This window comes from Cicer arietinum, chromosome 3 (genome assembly GCF_000331145.2).
Source record: "Cicer arietinum cultivar CDC Frontier isolate Library 1 chromosome 3, Cicar.CDCFrontier_v2.0, whole genome shotgun sequence".
Lineage (NCBI taxonomy): Eukaryota > Viridiplantae > Streptophyta > Magnoliopsida > Fabales > Fabaceae > Cicer > Cicer arietinum.
The window spans coordinates 27235691-27245122 of record NC_021162.2 but is presented as its reverse complement, the minus strand read 5'-3'; the positions used below and the strand labels follow the sequence as shown (position 1 = coordinate 27245122).

General features: G+C 32.8%; 1 protein-coding gene across 1 annotated transcript; it reads right to left on the bottom strand.

The window, feature by feature from the left end:
• Nucleotides 1-813: 813 nt before the first annotated feature.
• On the bottom strand, nt 814-8932 carry LOC140919707 (uncharacterized). Its single transcript, XM_073366320.1, has 3 exons — nt 8858-8932; nt 1999-2103; nt 814-1904 (listed from the first exon to the last, which is right to left on the bottom strand). Exons 1-3 carry the CDS (start codon nt 8930-8932, stop codon nt 963-965), a joined length of 1122 nt encoding a protein of 373 aa, XP_073222421.1. The 3' UTR covers nt 814-962.
• Nucleotides 8933-9432: the final 500 nt, after the last annotated feature.

Here is a 9432-nt window from a genome sequence, read left to right as displayed (position 1 = left end):
GTACACACAACAAGAAAACAAGCATTTTGTGAGGGCTTTTGCCCTCACAAATGGGTATAATCAGCCACAAATGTGGCTTTTGTGAGGGCTTTTGGCAGCCACAAAGAAGCTGGTCACAAAATTTTGTGAGGGCTTTTGCAGCCACAAAGTACCAGAAACAGATTGACATTTGTGAGGGCTTTTGCAGCCACAAAAGACAGCCGTTTGTGAGGGCTTTTGCAGCCACAAAAGTCTGCCTATGTGAGGGCTTAGGCCGCCACAAAGGACAGACTGATTTTGAAATCAACGTTTGTGAGGGCCCAGGCCGCCACAAACTCCCTCCTTTGTGAGGACTTAGGCCGCCACAAATGACATCCAGATTAAAAAAAAATATTTTGTGAGGGCTTAGGCCGCCACAAAATATTACGTATATTAAAAAATTAATTTTTTTAAATTCAAAATTAATTATGTATTATAATTTTATATATAATAAATTAATATAAATATAAATTTAAAATTTGAATTTAAATTGTAATTAAATTAAAATTATAATTAAATTTAAAATATAATATCATTATAAATTAAATTTAATATATAATAAACTAATCTGAATATAATTAAAAATTAAAGTTAAATTTAAAATAAAATATTTAAATTATAATTATAATTAAAGATTAATTTAAATTACAAATAAAAAAAATTAAAATTAAAATTAAATTAAAATTTAAATAAAATTAAAATTAAATATTAAAATAAAAATAAATATTATATATAAAAATATAATATTAATAATAATTAAATTAATTACCACAAAATCAAATAAAACGTGCATTCCAAAATTAACAAATAATGTCTTACAAACCCAAAATTTATAAATAATGTCTTACAAACGCAAAATTAAACACACAATAATTAACTAAGACAACATAATTAATATGTGTTCATACAACCCAAAAATAAATTATGAAATTATTCAGATGACATCAATCCTCATAATAATTCCTCTGATCAGCTCCACTCACACCATCATTATTTCCTGCCATGCCCGACGAAAGAAGTCCCTCAAAAGTATTATTAATTTGTGTTGGAGGAGACATCATGGTTTGAAATTGAATTTCATCTTCAATGGCACCACCACTAGTCGAATGAGGAGCCCTAGCTGGTTGAGGTTGATTTAAATCTGGTCTGATCAACCCAGCTGTTGGCATAGTTGGTCGGTATGCAGTTTGATGATCTGGTTGAGGTTGAGGAATTTGATGTGAAGAGGACGGAACATACGGATAATTATGAAAATATTGTTGTTGTTGAAACATTGGCGGCTGCTGCTGTACTTGCTGGAAGGCAGAGTTCGGAGGATCCTGGTGTTGCTGTTGGAAATTTGGAGGCGGTTGCTGCTGCTGGGAGTATTGAGAGTAATTTTGTTGCTGCTGGAATAGTGGTTGTTGAGGCAAGTATTGAGGCCGAGGCGGGAACTGCTGATGAAACACAGGAGGAAATGAAAATTGTTGTTGTTGAAATTGTTGTTGTTGCTGCTGAAACTGCTGCTGCTGCTCTTGAAACTTTTGTTTCCACTCCTCATTCAATTTATCAATTGCGGCTTGTATCAGCTGTTGTGTCTTTTCTTCTTGCTCACTTGCCCATTGCTTCTTTAACTGGTCAAGATCATTATCTATCGACGGACGATGAGATCGATCCGTACTAGCATAAGAAGAAGACGTCTCAGTCTGAATATAGCCGGTTGGACCTTTCTTAAAGGTTGATGATAAACTACCGGCACCCAGCACACGCCCTTTGTACTTGCCACCACTGATGTGCATAAAACTTGCGGTCTCATATTGTTTCCGCTGCACTGGACCAGCTCGCTGAGCAGGAGGAAGAGTAGCTTGATGATCATCCCATTCTTTCATGATTTGTTGAAGTTGTTCCTATATTAAAAATAAAAAAATAAAATAGTTAATAATTAATATATAATAATTTATAGGTCTAATTAATATATAACAATTAATATATAATAATTACCTGAATATTTTTTGATAATTCATCAGTATACTCATTTGTTTCAGGATTAACATGAAGATAGCGATGTATCTCAGCCTGAGTGACCTCCCTTCCAAGTTGCTTTTCCTAAAATATTAAATTAATGTCAAGTTTATAAGTTGGTGAAATGTGATGATTAATTGAATATAAATTAATAGATATATATTATAAATAATAATAAATTACCATATAATATTTAATTTCTCCAGCAGACATGGAACCTCCCTTATGAGTACTGGTACCCCTCTCAGATGCTCTATTAGTCTTTGCTTTTTCTCTCTTCTGTTTGTAAGCATCTGTGTTCCATTTCCTCCACAAAGCAGTCCAAACATTTTCACCAATCCAATTAGGCCGTTTTTCCTCCCCCTTATTACGTGCGTAAGCCAACATAGATGAGAGACGCTTTGAAAAGCGATGGTCAAATGAAGCCAAAACTGCGGCATCATGCTCTCTTTTCCAAGTGCATTTGGTCTGTTGTTTGTTGAAATTTAAAAAATATTAAAAATATAATTAGTAATTCAGTAAATTAATCAAATGTATAAATAAATAGTAATTAAATAAATTAATCTAATGACTTACTTTGAAACAATGTAAAAACTGATCAACTTCCCTAATTTGAGGTGTCTTATCCTCTTTTATCTCACCCCAAGACAACCATGGTTTTTTATATTTCTCTTGTATGACTTCAGCAATTGCCTTTGCAGATGATTTAAAAGGAAGATATCTTCAAAGTTTATATGCAAATTAAATATAAAAATAAATTAATAAAATTAATAATGTATTTACATTGCAATAATAATGAAATATTTAATCAATCATAGTTTACATACCCATCTCCTTCTGGAATGATGACAATGCGGTTGTAGCAATCAACACATCCGGGATCCATTATTTCGTCTAAGGTATAAGGCTCTACTGGGACCTCCGGATATAGAGGAATAGCTCCACCACTAGTACCAATGGACGGCATCGGCATGAGAGATGGGTCATTAACAACACGTTTAGCAACTTTTTTCTTACCACGTGATGTTTTGGATATTCCTCGTATTGCCGCCGTTCCTGTTCCTCCCGATCCATCCGAACCTCCTGATCCTCCTACTCCCGACACTGAAGCCATGTCTATATATATATATATCCATATCCATACATATATATAATATAATATATGTGTGTATACAATTAACATAAGATTAATTAATAATGAAATATACATAAATAAATTATAACACTGACATAAATAAAGAAATATATATAAAATATAAAAATATATATATAAGGTGTCGTTCATTTCAATTACAATATATAATATTATAGATATAGAAACACACATATATATATAATTAATTAATTGTCTTCGTCTTCGTCTTCGTCATCATCGTCGTCGTCATTTGATGAGTGAATTAAGTCATTGCCTTCATCATTCTCTAATTCATCTATTTCTTGTTCATCAACTTCTTCTCCAATGTGTGACTCATGACAAAGTTGACTAATAGTCTCATCTCCAATCACATGATCCAAATTTGACATTTCATCCATTTGAAATGCAACTTCTTCATTTTGACCTGCTTCAACTTCTTCGATTCCACTCGTTGGTCTTGTTTTGATTGCAGCACACCAACCTTGTTTGCTTCTGACAGTTGATGGATAAGGAACATAATAGACTTGTCTTACATTATGGGCCAGGGCAAATGGATCAAACCGTGGATATTTTTTGCTCATACGAATGTCTACAGTATTGGATATCAAATTTATTTTAGTTCCTCTGCTAGATGGATCAAACCACTTACAGTAAAACAACACCACTTTTTTCGCATAATCTAGGAACGTGTAGTCAATTTCGTAAATATGCTCAATTATGCCATAGAAATCTTCTACTACACCACTATCAGAGACACTTTTCATACAAACTCCACTATTAATTGTTTCTTTTCCTTCAGTCCAAGATTCAGTGTGAAATTTGTATCCATTGACGTAATAGGTGTGCCATTCTTTGAAACTTCTACTCGGGCCCATAGATAAGTGCCTTAAGTGGATGTTGATAGGAGTTTGTTCTTCGAGATGCACTTGTTGTTGAAACCATAATGGGAAATTTGAATGTATATCATCAGATGATTGTCCCGTATTTAAAAATGCCCTGATCGATGACCATATATATGGTGAATATCAATTTAATCATATAATTAAATATAATTAATATGAAGAGAAATTTGAAACGTACTCAATGTATGGTTTAACTTCGGTGCAGTTAATCAAAACGTGAACATGTGCCGCATTAAATACTTTGTCGCTTGGCCAGAAAATCGGAAAATCCCTACCAGCATGATGACCAGACAAGCAAAAAACTGATAAAGCATGTGGATGACGTATAACACTATCAGTAGCGTTTCTTCCGTTAACTGGTGACAACGTTTCGTTGTTGAAATAATGAGAACAAAAGTGTGTTGTTTCACGGTGAAGGTAAGATGAACAAATTGAGCCCTCAACTCTAGCTTTGTTTTTCACCGACCGTTTTGAATAACCCATGAACCTATAATATACAAAGAGATGTACAATAAGCTCCATGTATATATAAGTTGAAGTATATTGAAAATCAAGTATATGTATATATATATCACCTTTCAAATGGATACATCCATCTATACTGAACTGGTCCACCAAGCCTAGCTTCACTTGCAAGATGCACTGAGAGATGCTCCATGGAATCAAAAAACCCAGGAGGAAATACTTTCTCCAACTTACATAGAATGATCGGAATGTCATTTTCCATCTTGATGAGATCTTTATCATAGAGTGTTGAAGAACACAAATTCTTGAAATATTGACTCACTTCAATAAGTGGGTTCAATACATGTGTCGGTAAAGCACTAAAGGCAATAGGAAGTAAACACTCTAAAAATATATGACAATCATGACTTTTCATCCCATGCATCCTCCCATTTTCCACATCAGCACATCTTGCCAAATTAGAACAATAACCGTCAGGCGTCTTCAGCTCTTTGATCCAACGATAAACAGATTTGGCTTCATCAGTAGATAAAGTGTAATTCGCACGAGGTTTTAGGGTCTTGCCGTTTTGTTCCACCAACAACAAATCTGGTCGTCTGCAATATATACCTATGTCTTTTCTGGCTTTGTCATTATCTTTTGTTTTTCCTTTCACATTCATCACAGTATTAAATATGTTGTCAAAGAAATTTTTCTCAATATGCATTACATCGAGATTATGTCTCAAAAGATTATCTTTCCAATACGGTAGATCCCAAAAAATACATCTTTTTGTCCAATTGTGCCATTGTCCATAACCTTGTGGTTTACAGGCCACACCATTAACAACATGTACCTTTGGCATATCTTTTACTTTATTCCAAACTTGTTCTGATGTCAACTTAAGCGGTGGTCCTAGACTTTCTGCATAGCCCTTCATAAATGCAGCTTTGTTCCTTCTAAATGCATGATCAGCAGGTAAAAACCTACGATGCGAGTCAAACCACGATGCTTTCCCGCCAAATTTTAAAGTAAATGCTTTTGTATCTTCCATACAAATAGGACAAGCTAATTTACCATGGGTGCCCCATCCTGACAACATCCCATAAGCGGGGAAATCATTAATGGTCCACATCAATGCAGCTCTCATCATAAAATTTTCTCTCCGAGCAATATCATATGTCAAGACACCATTCCACAACCTCTTCAAATCGTCAATCAAAGGTTGTAAAAAAATATCAATACCAGTTGTAGGATTAGAAGGACCTGGTATCACAGCAGCTAAGAACATATAAGGTTTAGACATACACATATTAGGAGGAAGATTGTAAGGAGTAACAATAACCGGCCAACAAGAATAAGGAGTAGACGATGCTTGTATGTACGACGTAAATCCATCTGAGGATAATCCAAGTCTTACATTGCGTGGATCTGACGCAAAATCAGGATGCATTTGATCAAAGTGTTTCCATGCCTGACCATCAGACGGATGTCGCAACTCGCTTGAATTTCTTCTATTCTCATAATGCCACGTCATATTTCCTGCAGTTTGTATTGATGCAAACAATCTCTGCAATCTTGATACAATAGGTAGGTAAAACATTGCTTTCCTTGGAATTGATTTTCCCCTACTTACCCTAGAGTTATTCCTTTGGTGATACCTTGGTTGTTGACAAAATTTGCATTCAACTAAGTTAGCATCATTCATACCAAATTCATTGTCATAATACAACATGCAACCTTTAACACAACAATCAATCCTCTTGACACCTAATCCTAACTTTGACACTAACCGTTTCGCATCATAATAACTTTGCGGCAAACCATCTCTAACAGGTGTTGCATCTAGCATCATTTTAGTCATGAAATCCAAAGCTAAATCAGGAACATGAAATTGAGACTTTAGACCTAATAGTCTAATACACATTGATAACTTTGAGTTTGAAGAACCTTCAAACAACGGTTTATTTGTCTCTTTCAAAAGACCATAAAATCTCTGAGCTTCTTCATTGGGAAGTCCATCGGTATCGTCATATTGATCTTCATTGAATGACAAATTAACCCCAACAGCATCCGAGATCATATCATTCATCGCCTCAAAGTGTTGATAGTTATAATAATCTATACCTAACATGGTAGTACTACTTGAAGGACCTGTGTTATAATTCTCCATAGATGTACTAGTATTAGGCGCCGCTGGAGACTCTTCTCCATGATTAGTCCAAATCCAGTAGTTAGGCATAAATCCATCTGCATACAAATGCACTCTTATTTCATCTTCACTTTTAAACCGTCTACATCGACATAAACAACATGGACATCTCATTCCCCCTTCATCTTGGACAATTTGTTGCACTCTCGCAAAATTCAGAAAGTCTTCAACCTTGTTAGCAAAACGTTGTTTAAGACCCTTTCTTCCAGGAAAATTCCTATCGTACATCCAACTACGGTATAAATCCATATATATATATATATATATATATATATATATCTGTGTGTGTGTGTGTGTGTGTGTGTATATATATATGTATATGTTTATTCTAAAAATTAAATAAATATATAAATTATGTGCATATATATTTATATATATATCGATGTTTTATATATTAATTGCTTTATTTTTCAAAAGCATTATATATAAATTTTGACATATTTATATGTCAATTAGGGGAGCATGCATCTGCACACAATATAATATATTATTACCAATACAATAAATATATATAAACCGAAATAAAATTATATATATATATCAATACAATATAATATATTATTATCAATACAATACAATAATATATAATATATTATTATCAATATAATATATATATCAATACAATAAATTATATATATCAATACAATAAATATATATAAACCTATATAAAATTTTAAATGATGTTTTTTTAAAAATCAAGACTAATAATCAAGACTTATTTATAACAAAAAATAATAATATCATCAATTTTAATAATGTTTTTTTAAATAATAATTATATTAAAACTAATATATTTTAACCGTGGTTTGAAACTTTAATTTATCATATATTAATATGTAAACAACATCATTTCTATTTTTTTAAAAATAAATTTATAAAACTAATCTAAATATAAATATTACTAATCTATATTTTAAAAATAATATATATATTTACTAATCTAAATTTAAAATATATAAAATACTAACTTGATGCCGAGTAGCGTCTGACTTCAAGCTTTCACTCACGTACGATATGCTTGCAAGTCTTCGAAATAATTAACAAGCACTGTAAAAATAAAAATCAATAACATTAATTAGTTATATCAAATTAAAAAATAAAATTATAAAACTACATATATAATATAATTATACTTTTTCAATTTTGACATTTGTGAGGGCTTTTTCGGTCACTAATTTGTGAGGGTTTTATTCGGCCACAAAATATTTATAAAGTTGGCCACAAAATGGTGTTTTTCTTGTAGTGGTAGCATTGTTGATAATGTTTTGTCATCAACTTCTAAGGTTGAAGTTTTTATTGTGAGAAAGTTGGTACAAAGTATTCTCCTATGTTTTTTTTAAATCATTTTGGCGGCTGGTCGAGTGGTAAGGCGGGGAGGACTTCAAATTATTTTTTCCCAATTTAATTTCGGATGTTGCCTTATCGTTAAGAGAATAAAAATAGTTTATTCGGTTTAGTTGACACTGTGAACTTTTTTATTATCATAAATTTCATTTTAATTTAAATGAATATAGGTGTAGTTTTGTTTGTATTTTGGCTTAATTACAGTTTTAGTCCCCCATATTTTAGCTGAATCACGAAAGTAGTCACTCATATTATTTCTTCTCAGTTTTGATCCTCAAACATAATTTTGGTTAAAAACTTCATGAAGTGTCATTTTTTGCGCTTATTTAAGCGACATCATGCGTCAAGATTTCGTGGTGGAACAATTTTATCTGAACTCTATGATAAAAAATTGTATGGTGTGACTTAAAAAGAATAACTTTTCATCAAGTTTTTAACTAAAATTCTGTTTGGGGACCAAAACTCGGAAGAAATAAAATTGAGAGACTACTTTCGTGATTTGTAACATCCCGCTTTTTTGGGACATTAATTACCGAAATTCTAAATGTAAAATTACAGATTCGTTTTTATTTATTTATGATTATCTTAAATACTCATTTATCCTAAAATCATTTAATAACTATTTTAATTATATTTCAAAAATAAAGAATCAAAATATTTACAATCACTAAAGTAAAGTTAATACGTTGAACAAAAGAGACTCCTATAGCCAAAACTATTGATATTTTACTACCCAAGCATAAATCCTAGTTGGTCATAACTCTGGACGCTTGTAGAAAACTCTCGCAACAAGTCTCATACCAGCACAAAAGTATCTCGAAGCCTCCGACTGCATACTATTGTACTTCCTCGCATTTCTCCTATTGGGTTGACCATGACATTATTCACTCAAGTAACACTATAGGTGACGTCCTGTCAAATGTAAGGGTCATCTCCAAATAACAAATACAGAGCAAATATGCATGCATATATAGTTGTTATAACAAAAATATAAATAAATCATACATTTCATTTAACAGTTAAAAGTCACAACATCATATATTTCATTTAACAGTTAAAAGTCACAACGCACATACAATTCAACCAAAATGCACAATCTATTTGTTAGACTATATGTCAATGCATGATTCCGGAATATCGCCTCCCCCGCAAGGGCTTCGTGGGTCCTTCCAAGCAACACCACTAACTCGAGCTTCGTGGGTCCTTCCAAGCAACACCACTAACTCGAGCTTCGTGGGTCCTTCCAAGCAACACCACTAACTCGAGCTTCGTGGGTCCTTCCAAGCAACACCACTAACTCGAGCTTCGTGGGTCCTTCCAAGCAACACCACTAACTCGAGCTTCGTGGGTCCTTCCAAGCAACACCACTAACTCGA